Raw genomic sequence first — 20721 nt, 5'->3', positions numbered from 1 at the left:
ACGTCGAAACAAAAGCTGTGTCGAAAGGTAGTGGAGCGTATGTTGCCAAATCTTTTCTCGAGAACATCCTGCTGCGACATGGTGCGCCAGAAGTCCTGATTACTGACAGAGGAACAGCTTTTACAGCTGAGCTTACTCAAGCCATCCTGCAGTATAGCCAAACAAGTCCCCGGAGGACCACTGCCTACCACCCTAAGACGAATTACCTAACAGAACGGCTCAACAAGACACTCGCCGACATGTTAGCGATGTACGTCGAACACAAGATGTGGGATTTGGTGCTTCCGTTTGCCTCATTTGCTTACAATACGGCAGTACAGGAACCAGCACCGCGATCACGCCATTCAAGTTGTTTTACGGAGCGAACCCGACGACAACTCTCGACGCCATGGTGCCACGCGCCTCCGACGAAGATAATGTCGAGGTCGCCGCCTACCTCCAGCGCGCGAAGCAGCCCCACAGCTCGCCCGCCTGCGCATCAAGAAAAAGCAGACGACCGACAGCCAGCACTACAATCCTCGATGACGCTGCGTGGAATGCGAGTCCGGCGACCCTGTTTGTGTTTGGACCCCGATACGCCGACGAGGACCTAGCGAGAAACTATTGAGACACTATTTCTTATCCTACAAGATCACCCGACGTAGTGGCCCACTGAACTATGCGGTCGTGCGAGACGACATTTCGCAATCACAGCAGCGCCACGCACGATCTGAAACGCCCACATGGTGCGTTTTAACCCTTCTTTTACGCCCTCTGAGGAACTATGTTATTTTGCTGTATCTTTACTAAGGGTGTTGTTCGCTTTTGTGTTTGTATACAGCATCGTGATAATGATCTTTAAGAGGGGGGTAATGACACGTGTACTTGTTCACCTTTCATCGGCTGATCACCGTGTGTCGACTTCTAACAAATGTTGTCACTCAGCGTAGGACGCGTTTGAATGTATCCGAAGTTTCTGGAATGCTATCAATGGTTCTAGCCGTGGCCTGCTGTCACCGAACTTTGTGTAATCTTATTTGGACCTACGTGCGATGTGGGTTGTGTAGTACTTTCTGGAAGACACGCGCGCACCAGCGATTTCTCGGGAACCTTCTAATACTCATATAACGATCACCGACTGTTTTCGCCGCTTTCGCTGCGGTTCCAATGTCATTTGCTTACGTGGGCACAAGCTGTCTCAATAAAAGTTAGTTTCGCCATTAACTTTTCCCACTGTTTTCTTGACGGTCATTTCAACGTGACATCGCTGTCTAGCGTATTGCTTACTTCTCCTTGGTCGTTTGCTTCTTCACTAAAACAGCTATCTCGTTATAGTACAGCTACAAACAAATGTAACGACTCGGCTTCTACCATTCATTTCGCTGCTTTTTTCCACCAACACTAAAACTGTCCCTCGTGTATTTCGACAACCGAAAAGCTAACGATTTTATTCTCGTTCAATGACTGCGTTTCTGGAAGGTGGACGTTCCCTGCAGGTCTTGCGGGATGAAAAAAAATATAGATTTAACTTGTCCGTAGATGCATTAGAGGTTGCGGATTACCGGGTTACAGGAGAGCTGTACGGCAGCAACAGCGCTGGTATAGCGACATCTGAAGACCTGGAGTCTAACCAGGCAGAACTCAAAGCTAGTACTGCCCTTACCAGCATGTTGCACTTAACTGCTAGCGAAAGCGTTGATAGTGACGTCATTGTTAAAGAGACCGATAACCGCTCAAAACGTGTCTTGACATGCTGGTGGAAATGAGAAGTCCATGTTATAATGTAATATAAATCTAGGGATGTTATTCGCGACATATAAGCCTCTTACAATTTTTAAGATAGCAAAAAAATTGCGAAAGAAGGTACCTGGCGCGAGCTGGAGATGAAACTTTGGCACTTGAGAAGTGTGCACTCTGATTACGGTACGTAATTCGGCTGTTATTAAGTGCATCGTGCTTAATATTTAAAAATCGCTGTTTTAATATTGCAGAGACTTAGCATTATTACATGCCCATATTACGAACATTTGAATTATCCAATGCATTGTAGTTAAGCACGTCGTCAAAAAATGTTGCCGGCATTATGGCAGCTGACGGATTCGATAACCTGGTGATCCGCAACCGGTATTTTCGGACAAGCTAAAACTCTAAAACATCTTTCCGATCATTACTTTGTTTGTTGCTCATTGACTCGGCAATCTAGCTTATCTGCCTCCTCGGTGGCCTCCGTTGAGAAAGAAGTTTCCATCTGTGATTCAAAAACCTTCTACACTCTAGTATCAAACTATGACTGGGACGCGTTTTTAAAAAGTGTTGCACCAGCCGATATCTACGACAGGCTCGTTGAGGTATTACACCGGCTTAAGAAGGCGACCACACGCATCGTACTCATCAAACAGCGTAACAAGGAAAATAAATGGATGACTTCAGAAATTCTGGCTGCATTAAAAGAAAAGGACCTTCTCTGGGCGCAAACTAAACATTACCCCGCCTCTGAAGCGATGCGGTCAAAATTCAAAGAAGCCAGAAATAGGGTAAATGCGATCATTCGTCGCGCCAAGCGAATGCATTTACGGAATGAATTTAAATCCGCTCGGACAGACACCAGAAAAACATGGTCCTTAATAAATAATCTTAGAGGTGCTAATAAGCACCGAAATCGTGAATGTGATTTCGCTTCTTTTGGAACGAATGACCGTACTCTCGCTAATGATTTTAATACTTCATTCTCTCGAGTGTCGGGTAATGCATCACCGCTTCCACCGTCGTGTACTTTGCATAATAGCACATTAAAGTCCGCGCACTTGCCTTTACAAACCAAGACGAACTTAGGTCACTTATCTTTAGCCTAAAGTGTAATAAATCACCAGGTATAGATGGCATTTATGTAAGCGACCTGCGTGCCATCTTTCGTGTCATCAAGGATGTGTTACTGTCGCTTTTTAACAATATCATTTCCAGTGGTACAGTCCCATTAAACATGAAAACTGCTGTAGTAATTCCACTTTATAAGGGAGGAGCACATAATAGAACAGAAAACTATTGCCCAATTTCTGTGTTGCCCTGCTTATCTCAAGTATTGGAAAAACATTTATTACTAACAATGACAAGTTTCTTGGCTAATCACGGGATTTTATCCTCTTCCCAGTACGGTTTCATCCCCGGCAAAGGTACCCAATCGCTTCTGGAAGATCTCTCTGACGTGTTGAACTTGTCTTTCGAACGTCATCAGATCGTATGTGCCACCCTCCTTGACGTCAGCAAAGCTTTCGATAGCGTGAGTCATGGTATTCTATTAACCAAGCTTTCAATATTAGGCTTTCGTGGCACATTCCTGACGCTTCTGGAAAACTTTCTGCATCACAGGCGCCAGCAGGTTTCACTAGGGCTGGCTAAAAGTGATTTCCTTGTAATAACATCTGGTGTCCCCCAGAGGTCTATACTCAGTCCACTGTTATATAATATTTATGTGAATGACCTTTCTGATATAGTACGTGTTGGATTGTATCAGTATGCAGATGATACTGTCATTATAGCTCAATAAACAAATTTAGGCATGCTATTACTTCCTTACAAGCAATGGCTACTAAGGCTATGGACTGGTTTTGTGCTAACTTAATCAATATTAATGCGTCAAAGACAAAACTTATTTGTTTTCACAATCCTCTGAAAAGAATAGACATTGATTACCCGTTTTTACTACACAATTCGATGTGTTCTCCATGTCTGTGTAAACCTTTAGATTATGTGACTTCTGTAAAATACCTCGGTTTGTACTTTGACAGTGATCTTTCCTGGAACTCCCACTCATATTATGTATGCAAACGACTTCGTGCGGTATCTTGTGTGCTTTACAGTTTGAGATATTATATGCCCCTCTCTGTTTGAAAAGTTGTGGTACATGCGTTGTGTTATAGTGTATTAAGGTACGGCAAAACAGCTTATGATCACTGTGCAATTCGTTGGCAAACTAGGGTCAACTCTATTCTCCGTTCTATACTAAAGAACATCAGCTATGATTTAAATCTTCATGACAAAAGTGACGTTTTCAAAGCGTTATTTATGCCAGACTTTAATCAAGTACTGCTGGAAACTGTTGCGCTAAAACACTTCTCGGAAAGTAATTTCAAGGTGAAGTACGTTCCCTCACGTTGTTTGCGGCCTAAGAATCTTTACCTCGTGCCCAGGCGTTCTACAAGATATGGCAAGCGAATACGAGACTACTATGTTCCTGTATATTTTAACAAATTGTCTCAAACCGTCTTGCGTGCTCGACCAAAATACAAGTTAAAAAAGGCACTCAGGCAAATTGACTAGTCGCCTCAGGGAATCATTAGCTTTTTCTGCTTCTTTATTTTTTTCCCTTCATAGACTACTTTAAATGTGAAAAGTACATGTCAATTGAATAAGTGTTTGTTCCGCTGCCTGCCAGGCACTGCCGCTCAAGCCCTGTGTGGCTTTGGCAGGCCTGTTATGTACGCTGCTTTTTTTTACTTTGTGGAATAAAGTATTATTATTATTATTATTATTATTATTATTATTATTATTATTATTATTATTATTATTATTATTATTATTATTATTATTATTATTATTATTATTATTATATTGGCAATCCATTACCCGGACGTTTGCTGCAGCAAGCACAAGCCTCGTCTTGTCCCGGAGATTTGCTCAGGTACGTGTTTCTCCTCAGGCAGCCGGATGGCACCTCACGTAGCGAGGTGTGACAGCCCTTTGCGTGACAGTGGCTAAGCTGGTAGTGACGACATTGCGATAGCTCGTCAAAACATACAACGCCTTTGAATCATTAGTGTGTTATGTAATTGTTATCGTTATACAAAATTGGCTATGGTGTTGGGCTGCTGAGCACGAGGTCACGGGATCCAATCCCGGCCACGGCGGCCGCATTTCGATGGGGGAGAAATGCGAAAACACCCGTGTGCTTAGATTTAGGCGCACGTTAAAGAACCCCAGGTGGTCAAAATTTCCGGAGCCCTCCACTACGGCGTGCCTCATAATCAGAAAGTGGTTTTGGCACGTAAAACCCCAAATATTATTATTATCGTTATACAAAATTTAGAAAATGGCTCAATGTTAGCGGTCGTGTTGCGTCGGTCGTTGACTTGTCCTTGTCGAAAGAGTGTGCAAGTGAGAGAGAGAGAGAGAAACGGCAACAGAAGAAGCAAGTGCACTCACGCTGGTCCTAAGTTTGGCAAAAGGAAGCGTCCTCCGCACAGGCCTCCCGTTGCCGGGAGATGCGGCGTGCCGGGCGCTTGGCTTGCGTTCCATGTTGGGGCTGACGGGAAGCTGCGAACCGCACAGCGTGGCCTATTGTCAGTACTGCCAACACGCTCTATGAATACTTGATCGCTTAGGGTGTGGACAAATGTTTTTTTTTTCATTTATTTATTTATTCATTTCCTCAAAGGTCTCAGTTGAGACATTACATGAGGGAGTGGGGAGTTAGTGACAACACGTCATTAACACGTCTTGTCTGACGCCTGCTTCGTTAGGAAAAGTTTACGTACCTGGCACATTCAGAAATTTGTCAGAAGTTAACGTATATTGCGGTGTCACCGGGCACAAGATTTAATTTTTTTTCCTGCATTAGATACGATAGGGTCGTCTGTCATCCGGTGGTACAGCAGGTCCACCCTCTCATAGGAGGTGCAGTGCCGGAGTCATTTTTTAAGAATCGAATCGCAATAATTTCCCCTATAATGTACTTCGTGTCAGTGTTTGTTGGCATTTCATGATATGACTAATAAAAATCGGGCCTCTCGGTTAACTCCCTTTCTTTTCGTTTATATATATATATATATATATATATATATATATATATATATATATATATATATATATATACGGCGTCCCTCATACTCAGATCGTAGGTTCGGCTTGTCAAATCCCATAAATTCATTTAACCAACGGATATCTCGGGCTGGCTTAGCTCCATGCGCACGTCAAAATAACAGCGCAACTATTCAAAAGGTAGTGCTATCATATATATATATATATATATATATATATATATATATATATATATATATATATATATATATATATATGATAGCACTACCTTTTGAATAGTTGCGCTGTTATTTTGACGTGCGCATGGAGCTAAGCCAGCCTGAGATATCCGTTGGTTAAATGAATTTATGGGATTTGACAAGCCGACCCTACGATCTGAGCATGAGGCACGCCGTAGTGGAAAGGCTCCGCAAATTTGTACCACCTGGCACTCCTTTAACGTGCACCCAAATCTAAGTACATGGATGTTTTCGCACGTCGCGCTCCCCCTTCTCTAATTACCCTCCCAGCATTTCCTTTGCTTTTTCTCTCTCGCTCTCGATCTTTCTTACGGCGTTGCACACCACATGAAATTGCATTTAGTAAAACATTCTCTTGGACGAGCTGGTTCCCAACTGAGAAGGAGAAAGAAGCGCGAAAGAAACAAGAATGCCATGATCATACAGTCGTGGCACTTTCTTCTAATATTATATCGCCTTGATATCAAGTTTAAACGTCAGTCGGAAGTAAGCGCCAGTCCTGCTTACTCCTCTCGTCCTTGTTCTTTTCCAGCTATCGTTCTGCCTTCTCAAAATTGATTCATCTTTTACGTATACCTACTACACACTAAGAAAGAATGGAATCGCCTGCTCGCATCAGTGACTACTCCTGTATACCACAACACATTCAGTAATGCACAACCTAACCTCTTTTATACCAGGTAAATGATCACTTTAGTTTATTATTTTTTCCCAGCCAACTACTGTATCCTAAAAATTTTTATATTTCAATTTTCCTTCCGCATAGGTAATGCCTCACAAGCAGAAACTACCAACGGTTTTCATGTGTCGTCGCGTAGTGCCTCCTTCTATCAGTTATTTTATTATTTTATTTATCAGTTATTTTATAGTTTATTTTCTATCAGTTATCAGTTATAACCGCTCATACTCATCCTATATCAGGGGTTCATCTCTCAAGCTACAGTCCCAATTATGCAGTCTTTCCCTCCATCGCCGTATTTCTAGCCTGTGCCTATTTCACAAATTATATTATTCCCAGCTCAGACAGCAGCCATACATCTGCGCACCGCCATCACGCACGTCTCGCTAAATTGGTCATCCGCTGAAAGTCTCACGCCAACGTGCCCGTACGACTACATTTTCCCAGTCATTCTTCCTCCGAACAGCAAGCGACTGGAACGACCTTCCCCATAAAATTGTAGCCATCACCTGTCCATCAACCTTCCTAGAAAAAGTTACATCCCACCTGTCATCATGAAAAAAAAATGTTTTGCTCTCTCACGTTAAACCCACCCCTTATGTAAAACCCCCTGCAGGGGGTCTTTAAGGAAATAAAAATGAAATGAAAAGTTATTTCATTTTGCCTTCAGCGTAGTTGAATTAAGTACGGAATGATCCCGAACCTCATGCAGGGGACCAGCAGCTCAGGCTCTCACGTTGTGTGGCGACATCGTTCTCCGCGTAGTCCCTTGGCTCGGCTCCAATTGGACTCTGGTGGCACTGGACGCGCGACCCCGGAGGGCACGCCCCGCTCCTCCGTTCCCATCCGTGGCCGAAGCCTGCTCGGCGTATCCGCAGGCGTTGGTCGACGGGGCTGCGAAGGCCACGGAGGACGCCGATGTCACGCCGCTCGACACCGGAGCGTGCTCCACCTGCGCAATGCAGCCTCCGTGATCGGCACGCTGTCCTTCGCTGGCGCTTGGTCTTAACGCGACAGCGTTAAGGAGCTCGTGTCGCAGAAAAGCTGGTGTCGTCGGCGTCGGCGGCGTTGGCCGTGAGCGATAAATCCCAGCAGGCACTTCATGAATAAAAAACAACTTGCAAGATGGGTTGGGGGGAATCGAACCAGGGTCTCCGGAGTGTGAGACGGAGACGTTACCACTGAGCCACGAGTTCGATGCTTCAAAGCGGTAGAAAAGCGCCTCTAGTGAATGCGGTGTTGCCTTAGAAACGAGTTGTTTCTAAGGCTCAGGCGTGCGTCGCTTGCTCAGGCGCACATTTCGTTGCCGCGCCGAACGCTGCGTTGCTCGACGCTCACCGCGTCTGATGCGGGGCGCGTAGTCGCTGCGCCGTAGCCCATCGTCTTACACCCCTTGGCGGGTCGACGGGAACGCTGTCGCGTTCCACTCTTGAAGGCGAAGCTTAAGCGTCCTCCAATTTTTCGAACTTCCACTGGCAGCATGCAACAAGTGAGGATTAGGTTACGGGATGACGCTGCGGGTGCCTATAGGAGGGAGTGCTAGTGGCCTACGTGAACTATGGTTGAAAAACTCGGCGCACAGACTCGCCCTTGTTGAGCGCACGTAACGCTTAGTTACTCGTTACGGCGCTGTAACCCTGTAACCAGTGCCGCAACTGCCACTCCGTCTGTCAAGTGGCTCCTCTCAGTGGCTCGCTATCAACTCGCCTGCTGCATCCCAAGGCCATACACCTTCTTTTATTGCGAAGGGCCACCCTTTGATCGGTACAATGATTTAACATTAGAAGCCTTGCGAGAACATACATATCGTGAAACGTACAAGAAAACTGACCACCCATCTGCCTTTTCGATAAGTGCAAACGGGTACCGGACAGGTGGCACTTTCGCGTCTACGTCATTGATGAAGGCTGGTGCCTTTCTCTATCAACACTTGCACTGTACCTTGCTATGTCATCGCACTGCAACCTCGATAAGATCAGACACGTACATCCAGGGCTAGGTCTTCCAATCCGCTTTATAACATTCCCGAGACAGACATACGATGAGTTGTTGAGCGCAACCTCTTGCTACCACGCAAAACACAACCGTTCTTGGCGAACGGCCCTATCAGCAAAAACTTTGTCGAAACTACTCCGATATTTAATGTCGGCTTCATACCTGGCCAGGAGGTACCTAACAGTACAGGTACGGGAACCTAGCTTTTTCGTAGCTGTCATGCTCCACTAGTATGCCATGTCGTCTGGGTCAAACTTGACAAACCTTGGAACCCTTGTCACGACCTCCGAGATTCGCGCGCGCAGGAAGGTTTTTGTGCGGCTCTTTTTCCAGTGAAGCTGTCTGTGTCTACACTTCGGAAAAATGCATGGCGGCGAATAGGAAGTGCCTTTCGGCGAAGCCAACTTCCTCGCGAATGCTCTGTATATAGCTCTAGCTTTGGAAATGATACTGGAATTGGCCGCTAAGACGATTCTATCATTACGCCGAGTTTACCTGTCGTAATTAGTTCACAGTGAAGTTGTAAACGTTACAGAATTCCCGTCTGCTGTCAATACGTGGACATCTACGGAGGGAGTACAGTTACAGAAAACGACTGTAACGCTTGCTTTATCCAAATGTTTCCTAATCAAATTCCGTGGCAGTTAGTCGCTAAGACTATTCTAACATTACGCCGTGTTTCCTTTACCTTTCATAATTACGTAGTTCACAGCGAAGTGGTAAAAACTGAAAAAATTCCCGTCTTCTGCTAATACATGGGCTTCTTCGGGAGGACAACGGACATCGCCATTGTAAAACTTTATTTGTCCAACAGATGTAGGGAAGGCTTTAAGTCTTCCCACCTAGACGACGGCCAGGAGTCCTTGGACCCTAGCGGCGTTTTCGGCCAGTTGGACGGTCTTCAGTTGAATCTCCGGATCGGAGCTGAGTAATAAGGTCTCCCATTGTTCTAAAGAGGTTATTCTTCCCTCAGAGGGAGCCTGTGGGCATTCCCACAGAATGTGATTAAGATTAGCCCTGGCTTTACATAGCTTACACTGGCTAGAGTACTGACCAGGGTAGTAGAGGCTGCACGACACCGGGCTTGGAAACGAGTTGGTTTGCAGGCGACGCCAAGTGGAGGCCTGGCTCTTGTTTAAGGATGCATCAGCCGGAGGATATTTAACCCGCCCTAGTCTGTAGTGTTGTGTGATCTCTCTGTAGCACACTAAGCGGTCTCGCCCCGTGAAGCCTTCGGCTAGCCCACCAGCTCGGAATGTGAGTCCTCGAGCTAATTCGTGGGCCGCCTCATTCCCAGCGAGGGAGGCGTGCGCAGGTGCCCAGATTATTTCAATTTTCCTGCTATCTCTGCAGGTCTGCAGGATTCTGTTCGCCTCGGGAGAAATTCTGCCTCTGGCAAAGTTCATCACCGTAACCTTAGAGTCGCTGACTATAATTTTGGCCGAAGTACTTGCAATTGCAAGTGCTATGGCAGATTCTTCTCCAATTTGAGAGCAATCCGTTGGAACTGTGCCACTGGCTATCAATCTAGTTTCAGCGCTCGCTACAGCTAGGGCCATGCGGCCGTTGCCATAGTCTGCAGCATCAACGTAGAGCACGTCCTTCGAGTTTTTGAAACGCTTCTCAAGAGCCTCGGCCCGTTTCTGTCTGCGTTCCTTGTGATGGATTGGGTGCATGTTTTGAGGTAGTGGTGGGATTATTAGTCGGTTCCGCATGCTTCGCGGCAGGTCTATTTTGATGCCTTCCTGCCCCTCATAGTTTATGCCTAGCCTAGCTAGGATTTTCCTGCCCGTAGGGCTTCCCGCAAGTCTCTCATACTGCGAGATCCTCACTGCTTCAATAATCTCTTCAAGCGTGTTGTGGAGCCCTAGAGCTAAAAGCTTTTCATTTGCAGTGCGGATGGGAAGCCCCAGCGCCTGTTTTATACTTTTACGTATGATGCCATCAATCTTCTTCTTCTCGAATGACCTAAAACTGAGCAACATAAGCTATTAAACCTAAACTGAGCAACATAAGCTATTCTACCTATCACAAAGGTCTGGACTAGCCTAACTAGATTCGCTTCTCTCATCCCGGACCGCCTGTTGGCGATCCTGCGGATCAGCCTCATGGTCTGCAGTGCGCAGCCGTCTAGTCTCCTTATTGTTTCGCCATTAAAACCATTGGCCTGAATAAAAAGTCCCAGAACTCTGATTTTGTCCACTTTTGGAATGGGGATCCCCCCAGCTGTGAGAGAGATTTGCGGTTCCTCCTTACTGGCCCTGCCTTTCGGCTGGTATAGAAGCAGTTCCGATTTTTGCGGTGAACATTTAAGTCCCCTAGGTCCGACATAACCTTCAACTGCCTGGATAACTCTTTGGAGGGTTTCCTCTATTTGGGCATCGCTGCCCCTAGCTATCCACAACGTAATGTCATCAGCGTATATACTGTGATTTAGTCCTTCAATAGCCTCCAGTCTTTCAGGGAGTTTGATCATGGCCACATTGAAAAGAAACGGCGAGAGCACAGAGCCCTGTGGGGTCCCTTTGCTGCCTAATTTAATGTCATCCGATTGGCATTCTCCAATATGGATTTTTGCTTCTCGGTCTGACAAGAAGTCCCTAATGTAATTGTAGGTTCGTACGCCTACTCCCAAGTCCTGAAGGTTCTCAAGAATGGCTTTATGTGTGACGTTATCAAAAGCCTTCGCTAGGTCAAGCCCTAGAATTGCCTTTGCGTCCCCCGTTTCCGCATCGATGATTTGGTGTTTTAGTTGCAGCATCACGTCCTGGGTGGAGAGCCTGGGCCTAAAGCCCACCATCGAATGCGGATAGAGGTCATTATCCTCCATGTAGTTATTGAGCCGCGTTTGAATAACGTGCTCCAAAAGCTTGCCTGCACAAGAGGTTAGAGAGATAGGTCTTAAGTTCTCTATCTGGAGTTTCTTGCCTGGTTTTGGGATCATCACCACCTTAGCGGTTTTCCACTGATTTGGTAGTTTACCCTCTTCCCAGCACTTCTGCATAAAGTTAGTTAATGCAGTTATAGAGTTATCGTCTAGATTGCGTAGCATTTTATTGCTAACGCCATCCGGGCCTGAAGCTGATTTGGTTTTGAGCTTGGCAATCTCCGCCCGGACCTCCGCCTCGCTGATGGGTTCGTCTAGGCTGGAGTTGCCTACGCCTTCATAGTTAGGTAGGGGTTCCTTGCTAGTGTCCCCTATGTATCTCTCCTGTATGTCCTTCATTAGATCTACCTCCGTACCTTCGTACAAGTGAAGAATTTTTTGAAGGTTCTGTCGCTGCGCTGTTTTGCAGCCCTGTGGATCCAGCAGGTAGCGGAGTAGATTCCATGTCCTAGCTAGGCCTATATTTCCATCCATCCTATCGCAGGTGGACTCCCAGTTCTACCTGGTTAGTTTGAGCGCGTAATCTTCTATATCTTTATTGAGCCTAGCGATCCGTCTCCTGAGATTGCGGTTCCACCTTTGCCTCCTGAGCCGTTTTTCCATGCTGAGCTTAGCCTCCCACATATGGAGGAGGTGGCTGTCCGCTATCTCCAGTGCAGAATCCTCCGTTATCTCCTTGGTTGCGTTTTTAACGTCCTGGCCTAGTTTCTTAGCCCATTCATCAATATCCCTTATCTCACTCCCTGCCGTCTCCCTTCTTATTTCGCGAAAGGCATCCCATTCAACAATTAGCTGGTTTCTGCCTTTTCTCCTGGCAGGGCCTGCGCTCACCACTGTTTCGAGAATAAAGTGATCGCTACCTAGGTTTTCCTGGGTATTAACCCAGGTTGCATCTCCCACGTTTTTGACGAATGTGAGGTCGGGTGAGGTGTCTATGCTGACACTATTCCCCGTTCTAGTGGGGGTTTGGGGGTCGGTCATTAAGGTGAGCCCCTCTTGCTGTGCATCCAGCCAGAGCTCCCTTCCCTTAACTCCTTCTTTTCTGTACCCCCAGGCAGCGTGTTGGGCGTTAAAGTCTCCCACCACTACCAAAGCTTGCCTGTTGGCAATACGCAGAGTTTTTTGGAGAAGAGGTCCAAATCGGGCCTTCCTTTGTTTCGGGCTGCTATAGATATTGAGAACAAAGAGGCTGCCTTCTTTCTTTTTTGCTGGAATGAGTTCAACAAGGACGTGGTCTACGTTGATAACCTCCGTGTCGTGCTTAACGACTGCCAAGTTTCTCCTGACCAGGGTGGTTACCCCGGATCTTCCATCACCTGTACTAAATGATATGTAGCCCGATAATTTTGCCATCCCCGCAGTTTCTTGTAAAGCGATTACGTCCGGATTGTCTTTGCCAAGAAGGAGCTGCTGTAGGACCGCCCTTTTGCGACGGTACCCGCGGCAATTCCACTGCCAAATCGTGTGTTTATTGTGACTGGCCATGATTGAATTGTGGATTATCACCCAGTGGTATTAGGGTCGCAGCCGTCTGAGAACCACCATGTACTTTCTGCTCTGTTTCCCTCTGCCAGTTATTAATGCTCACCAACGCGGCCCTGTGTTTCTGGCTTTCTTCCGATAGCGCCTGGATGGCTTGGATGACTGATGCGAACTTTGCCTCCCAGCTCGCCTGGAAGTCGTCCATTTTCTTGCACAGATCTGCCATTGTGGGTTCTTGTGGCGCGTTCGCGCCTGGTTTCCTTTTCAGAGGTGGGGAGCGGGTGTCATCTACCTGCATCGCTACAGTGCTTTCAACGGCTGGGTGGGCTCCAATCGTGTTAGCGGTTTTGACTGCGTTAGCTACTTTCTTCTCCCTTTTTAGCATAGCGTTTTCCTTTTCGAGGTCATCTACTCTTTTAATGAGTTTCTCTACCGTGATTCTCATCTTGGCGAGTTCCTCGGACTCTGTATTTTTGGGGGAGACCTTATCTACCCAGCTCACCTCCCTTTGCTTGTTGGCTTCATTCCTCGGCCTTGACGACGATCTTGCCCTGGAGCCGGAGTGGACCCCGGAGCCGGAACGATCCCTGGAGCTGGAGCAGCCCCTGGAGCTGGAACGGCCCGGGTGATCGAGGCGAGGGAAGGAGCCGGAGCGGCTCCGGAAGCCCTCCCGGCTTCTTGATCGGCTTTTTCGCCCAGACGAGGGTGTTTTCTTCGCCTCCTCTTCTTGGAGCTTCCGCTCCCGCCGGCGTTTCCTGACGATGTACGGAGTTCGGTAGATCTCGCGACACTTCTTGTTGCCCAGTTCATGTCCCTTTCCACAAAGAGCACATTTGGGATCGCACACGTGTCCATCCGGTGGCTTCACCGTACCGCAGCCGCGGCACTTGACGTCGTCCGGGTCCGGACACACATCAGAGCGGTGCCCAAGATGTCCGCATGCGTTGCACACCTCAAACTTCTTTTTGTAGAGGAAGCACTTGAGGAGCCCGCCTCCATAATAAATCCAAAACGGCACATTATCGTTTACGAAGAGTATCAGAACTGAGGTCGATGTCTTCCCCATTCTTCTGACCCCTCTGATTTTGGGGTTCCTTGAACAATCCAGGTTGTCCAGAATCTGTGCTTCCGTGTGTTCCACCGGGATCCCATGAATAACTCCTTTGCCACTGCCATCGGGGGCTGACAGGTAGGCGTTTACTTCGTATTTTGCCTGATCAACCTGAAGTATTTTTATCTTCAGGTACCGATGCATTCTTTCTTCACTCATGGTGCCCACCAAAATGGTGTTTTGCTTGGTGTTAAGTTGAATAATGTCTTCCTTAGCCTCCTTCAAATTCACGCCCGCAGCGGCTCGAACAATCTCATATATCTTCACGTCTCCACCCAAAGATAGAGCTTTCAATCCTCCGCTCGGTCGGATTATCACCTTATGCAAGCCAGTAGGTAGGCGTGGTTGCTGTGACGCCACGGAGCGCAGCGCCAATTTCCTCCCCGCCATCTTGATTGATTTGGTGCTCACGTGGCCGTGGCCGCCATCTTGTCTCTCTCTTCGATCCGAGCCGACACCTTGGCTTCCTCCTTCGCGGCCGCCATCTTGGCTGCCGCGTTGCCGGCTTGTGTTGATCGTGAACCAACCGACCTTCTCGGAAAATTCTTCAGGAGAAATATCCTCCCCTTGAACAACAACCTCCATTTTCGCCGAAGATATCCAGCCGTGCTAAGCCCCAGGGGTCGGCAGCGCGACGCACCGACGCTTGGCCGGCGGGCAGTGGTCGGAGTCGACGCTAGGTCGAACGCAGCTGCCGGGACGACGCGTCAGAGTCGAAAGATAGCCGAAAATTGGGTCCACTTGCCGGAATTTGGTATCCAGGTGATCCTGGTGACTTCCGCTGATGATTCCAATCGAAGTTGGCTTGAGCACAAGCATAAATCCGCCAGGAACATCGAAAAACCTGGAAGCGCACGCAAGACACATCCGCACGCCTCCTCGTCTTCTTCCGGACATCGCCATGTATGTCCGCTTGAAGAGAACGCTAGTCCTTCCATGTTTCTATCTGGCTAATTAACTAGAAAGTATGCTGAGTCACAAATTACAAACGAACGTGCGTTCTTTCATGCACTCCTTTGGACTGCACCCCGGTCAACACATATCGTCGCTGGCATCGAGGCTCGGTTTAACGGCCACCTGCGTCTAAACGGCGCTCCTTCGCAGCTGCGTCGACAACACATGCGTCTTTAGAGCGGCGTCGTTAAATCCCTTCGGGGTTAGCTCTGTGTATGTATGACGTAGTGCGTGACGTAAAGTGCGTGCCTGTTAAGCCAACCAAGGTGAATTTTGGTGCAGTTTCGCTCCACGCGTGATATGGCCGCGCGTGATCCATACGCCTGATAAAATAGATGTCCACAAAACCCCATGCCAACATAATTCATACCACCATAGCAGCTTCGCACGTCAACCATGATCACAATGTAGTATATGGTGCCTCAATATATATATTTTTTGCCTTTTGCGGAGCAGTTTCATAGACAAGGGAAAGAAGCAGCGCCAAGATCTTCCGAGTTCTTTTCATTTAGCCCTAATTTACGGAAAAAAAAAAACAACTGCTCAGTTCCACGAAATTCGGTCATTCTAAGGACATACGTTTTTGTTTGTGTTAGTAGTACGTTATCTTCTTCATGACCACTTGTTCACGGCGTAAAATATCCTGACGTGGGAAGTAAGAGGGGTATTCTGTCATCCTGCATTGTTCAAGATATCTCTGGATGGACTATGGGCTGGCTAACTATGGCCGCCGACGTATTCTGTGGTCTTCCTCCGTGGAACATCGCCTTACTATTTGATCGCGCACAGATATTAATGAGGTACAAACAAACTCAAGCAGCGCTTCCTTCTGTTATAAGAAGCCCGTATGAACGCTTAAGCTATTGGCGGTCGTCAGCTGTCGCCCGCGTAGAGTGCTGTGCACTGAAGGCTGGCAGCGCTGAAAGGTTTTGAAGCGTTATGAGTCCTGACACCCTCTCGTGCCTTAGGCTCTCGTATTTGTTATTTGCGATATAAACTACGTTTACGCAAATCATTTTTGTCCTTTGAATTCTGCACGTGTTTCCGAAAACTTAGCAAAACCGAATACTATCTACATGTGGTCAGGTTAGTTGGTGCGGGAACGAGACCACTCATTAAATTCCCAACTTCTGTTGGGAAACTGCTCACACCTGCCAATTGGTTCGATGCCATCTTGATATGGGAATTGTGGAAAGGGTATCTTAACGTCATTTTGGATTTATTGCCACCGCGACCTTGAGAACGAAAGCGCTGCGCTAGAACGGGAAGGGAAAGTGGGTTCGGCAAAGCGCGACAATATCACCAGAGTGCCTGAAAGCCTGTCCGGCGCCTTAAAGGGACACTAAAGCGAAACAATAAATCAGTTTAGACTAATGCAGCATTGTTTGAGAACCCTGCAGGCAGTTGTTTCAAAAAGGTAGTTTGCTTATTAGATGAGAAAATGAAGTTGCAAGTACTATTATTTGAATTTCGCGCCGAAACCCCAGCGCCGGTACGTCAGGGATTCCAAAGTATGTTTTCGCATTGGAGCCGCGTTGGCTGAATAAAGGTTCCCGAAAGTTGCCATGTTTAATATTTGGTTCCTTTGGAACACAATGCAGTCAATCTATACCGCTATATATAATTAGTAGGCCCTAGAAGATGCCATCAAAATCCAAGACGTCACAGCCCCCAGGTGCGGGAACTTAAGTAGGCGTCGCCACCCGTATTTCGTTCTTGCGCTTTTTCTGGCTTGCCAAACGTCGTATCGTTGTAAGAGTGGTGTTTTTGGTGTTGTAGAACGGTAATTTACTGATGCAGAAGAAATTATTTTTCACTTTAGTGTCCCTTTAAGGTTCTTGAATAAAATTTTATTCAGCGAGCAACGCTGCGACATATGCTCTGGGAATGTGCCGGCAACCACGGTAATGGGACCACATCCGTTCGCGACGCGTCCGTAATTGCGGCCGTTACCACAGTACGGGAAGCCTCGAGCTCGCTTCTCCCCGACGCCGCCCCAGCTGCGGGGCCCGCCGGGGACCTTCTCCATCGGCGTCGCCGCCGCTGGGAGGCGGCTCTCAAAAGTTCAGAGTTGGCGGACCAGCTCTGGGCCGTCCGGCAAGCCAAAGATGCCGCCCGAGTCCAAGGACTTGGAGCCGCCACCTGAGGCCACCACAACGAAATTGCCGGCCATTCAATAATAAAGTTTCTTCTCTCTCTCTCTCTCTTCAGGGACCTTAGGGCACCTTAGGGCACCTCGATCCCAGCGCTGCTGTGCATAGAGGCACCCTAAAGCCGAGACCACACGTACGCTTGCGGACGCACGCAAGCTCGAGTCCGCGCGCGTAGCGCCTGCCACGCCTTGCGAGGAATGGCAGTGCGCATCCACGAAGACGCGCGACAGCGCGCGCTCACCGGGCTCACTCACGGATGCCTTGGCAGACGCCGCTTCGCAGTCTGTGATTGACATTGTATCAAAATGCTTCGATATCTATAAACGTAATTCTTACATATTTAGAGCTGTTAGATCCGCGCATAAAAGACGGAAGAACCCCTTTATTGCATGATATAAATCTGCTTCGCTGAGAGTTCAACGTTCCGCGCCGTAGCTGATTGGCCAGGCGCGCCGACGCGAGGCAACCCAAGCGCGCGATAACGGAGAGGAGCTGTTCCCCGAGATCACGCGGCGTGTCCACGCGTACGAACCATGTCGCACCGTGTGCGCATGCGTGGGCGCGTGAACGCGCGCTTGCGCGCGTCTGCAAGCGTACGTGTGGTCTGGTCTTTACGGCGCCTCGGTAGCGAGCGCCGCGGCGCAGACGAGGAGTCGGCCACGCCCACCTCTTAAATCGCGCTCTCTCCGTGCGATTGGGAACCGCCGGAGGAAAACTAGCCGGTGCGCGCGAATCTCGGAGGCCGCTGGCCTTGTCCGCAGTTTCTTTTTCCTTTCCTACGATAAGGCGCCTCCTTACCGATGTTGTGACACCGGAGGTAGTCGACGTCACCGCTGCAAGCTGCTGACTGCCACGGTCGGGGTGACCGCCGCTGCCGCTGCCTGGTGGTGCCGGTTCCACGGTAGTGACACTTCCGGGTGACGATAGTTGCTTGGCCACGTTTGTTCCCGGCGATGCGGATTGGCCCGCGCTGGGGGTGCCAGGCGAATGTGCGTTGACGGGGCTTGCCGCACCACTCGCGGACATGGGGCTCCGATCAGGTGGGCAAATAGTTCTGGCAGGCGACGAGACTGACGATGGCACGGCGTCGCCCTCCACAGTCTTCTGCCGGCGACGTTGACGTCGCGCGCCCTTCTTGCTCACGTCCTTCGAGATCGCGGCCTGGGTAAAATGCAACACCATGTTCGACGTAGAATGGGGCCTGCACACTCTTGCCCAACCTCTACAAAGATAACCGATTGCGCCAGAACCTTTGCAAAGTTATACACGTGCCGTTCGTTATATAAAGAACAAGAACCCAACCATCCTCGGTTCTACCGGTGGCAGAATTCCCGTAAAGTTCACCTCTGGCTGTTGTTTTGAGCATTGCTTCTCCAGCTTCAGAAATTTGTGGGACGTTGACTTCGGCGCTCGTGTAGCAAACTGATCGGCGCATTTGCACGGAAAAAAGGATGTGCTCTCTCCCATAGACTAAGATGGACTGCATACTTATCTTATGTAATGGCATTAATGGCACTTTCCCTTCCCGTTCTAGCACAGCACTTTCGTTCGCAAGGCCGCGGTGGCAATAAATCCAAAATGGCGTTAACTTCGTCCACTTTAGTGGTATGACGTTTCTCGGTGAAAAGTACGAGCCGTTCCCGAAGGCAATGCCGCCTAAAACCGAGCACGCCGTACTCAACGTCGTATTCCCTGTCGTACTCGGTCCAACATCGCTAACGGGTCGCGTTCAAACGCCTTGGCCTGTCACATAGATGTTAACGAGGGAGCTACACGGTACGGTTCTAGACACATGGCTCACGGTCGCATCGAGAATGGAAAGAACCCGTAACAATTATTGTTGTAAAAGGTGCACCGATCATACCTCTTAATCCTACCGATTCCAAGGTGCGCAGAGCCTGGCTGAACGGAACGCGGCTGGTGCTTCTTCTACGCACGTGACGTGTGCTTCCGCGTGTTTGCACGGGCTGCTGCTGCTGATGATGATGATGATGCCCTTGATGAGTTTGGCGCTTACCCACTCGCGGGGATTGGCCAAGAGTCAGGCAGTCTTTGCTTATGTGTTCAGAAAATGGAGGTGAAAATCTAAAATTTTGTTACATGAATTTAGGCGAGGGAAAATCGAAACGGTTCAGTAGATTGTCATGCTACGTAGAGGAAAAAAATAGTTATCTATAATATATCAATGAGGCAATAGAGGAGGAATGAATAGAATAATACGGACATCAATGAAATCGGTTTGATTCAATAATAAATTTTTCTAAGGCGAAGCACACATTCCTGTGTGAGTGCCCAAGCACAGACGCTCCGAAAGACAGTAGTACCGGAGTGTTCAATGGCAGGCCAAGCTGTCGCACTATAATTTCTAATGTCATTTTCCTCATGGAGGAAAGACGTCTGCATTCCAGTAGGTAGTGCTCAATCGTCTCTAATGCATTGCAAAAATGGCACAATGGGGATATTGCCAGACCAGATCGGTGCATGTAAAAATTTAGAGATGGGACTCGACAACGTAGTCTCGTTAATGTAACTTCCGTTTGCCTTGTTTTGCAAAACTTTCTGCTCCAAGGGAATTGTAAGTGGCGTAGTTCCAAGGATGATTTGAGGTTCGATTGAGATGTTAAAAGGATGTATCTTCTGAACTTCAGGACTTTCGAAGTTAATCAACAAGCGTAAGACCGCTGACATAATAAAGTATAATGTGGATAGAATTGAACATGCTCTCAGGAACGGAGGAAGCCTAAAAGCAGTGAAGAAGAAATGAAGAATTCGCGAAAATCAGATGTATGCCTTAAGAGACAAAGCCGGCAATATCATTACTAATATAGATGAGATAGTTCAAGTGGCTGAGGAGTTCTATAGAGATTTAAACAGTACCAGTGGCACCCACGACGATAATGGATGAGAGAATAGTCTAGAGGAATTCGAAATCCCACAGGTAACGCTGGAAAAAGTTAGGAAAGCCTCGGGAGCTATGCAAAGGGGGAAGGCAGCTGGGGAAGATCAGGTAACAGCAGATTTGTTGAAGGATGGTGGGCATATTCTAGAGAAACTGGCCAACCTGTATACGCAATGTCTCATGACCTCGAGCGTACCGGTATCTTGGAAGAACGCTAACATAATTCTAATCCATAAGAAAGGGGACGTGAAAGACTTGAAAAATTATAGACCGATCAGCTTACTGTCCGTTGCCTACAAAGTACTTACTAATGTAATCGCAAATAGAGTCAGGAACACCTTAGACTTCTGTCAAGCAAAGGACCAGGCAGGATTCCGTAAAGGCTACGCAACAATAGACCATATTCACACTATCAATCAGGTGATAGAGAAATGTGCGGAATATAACCAACTCTTATATATAGCTTTCTTTGATTACGAGAAAGCGTTTGATTTTGTCGAAATCTCAGCAGTCATGGAGGCATTACGGA

General features: G+C 47.8%; 2 protein-coding genes across 6 annotated transcripts in view; both read right to left on the bottom strand.

Moving 5' to 3' along the window:
• LOC139048027 (endothelin-converting enzyme 1-like) overlaps nt 1–19270 on the bottom strand; it is a 35196-nt gene extending 15926 nt beyond the window's left edge. Inside the window, exons 1-4 of one of the 5 annotated variants that reach the window (XM_070522371.1) lie at nt 19158–19270; nt 18092–18454; nt 7448–7663; nt 5179–5289 (exon numbers count right to left, since the gene is read on the bottom strand). In XM_070522371.1, coding sequence (XP_070378472.1) covers nt 5179–5289; nt 7448–7663; nt 18092–18319 — 555 coding nt within the window. In that variant the 5' untranslated portion in view covers nt 18320–18454; nt 19158–19270. Of the gene's footprint in view, nt 1–5178; nt 5290–7414; nt 7664–18091; nt 18455–19157 lie in introns of those variants that run through there. The other 4 variants (XM_070522373.1, XM_070522374.1, XM_070522375.1 and 1 more) reach the window with 4 other exon arrangements.
• Nucleotides 10730–15083, bottom strand: LOC139048026 (uncharacterized). Its single transcript, XM_070522370.1, has 2 exons — nt 13578–15083; nt 10730–13367 (listed from the first exon to the last, which is right to left on the bottom strand). Exons 1-2 carry the CDS (start codon nt 14769–14771, stop codon nt 13062–13064), a joined length of 1500 nt encoding a protein of 499 aa, XP_070378471.1. The 5' UTR covers nt 14772–15083; the 3' UTR covers nt 10730–13061.
• Nucleotides 19271–20721: the final 1451 nt, after the last annotated feature.

This window comes from Dermacentor albipictus, chromosome 7 (genome assembly GCF_038994185.2).
Source record: "Dermacentor albipictus isolate Rhodes 1998 colony chromosome 7, USDA_Dalb.pri_finalv2, whole genome shotgun sequence".
Lineage (NCBI taxonomy): Eukaryota > Metazoa > Arthropoda > Arachnida > Ixodida > Ixodidae > Dermacentor > Dermacentor albipictus.
Note: the sequence above shows the minus strand (reverse complement) of the source record. Positions and strands in the feature narration are given on the sequence as shown.

What these genes read in the sequence shown, in the direction of transcription:
- LOC139048026 (XM_070522370.1), bottom strand. Translation starts at nt 14,771, where the DNA reads ATGGAGGTTGTTGTTCAAGGGGAGGATATTTCTCCTGAAGAATTTTCC. An exon ending in AAGCCAACAAGCAAAGGGAG is followed by an intron (nt 13,368 to 13,577) that starts GTGAGCTGGGTA and finishes GTAGCGATGCAG; the next exon opens with GTAGATGACACCCGCTCCCC.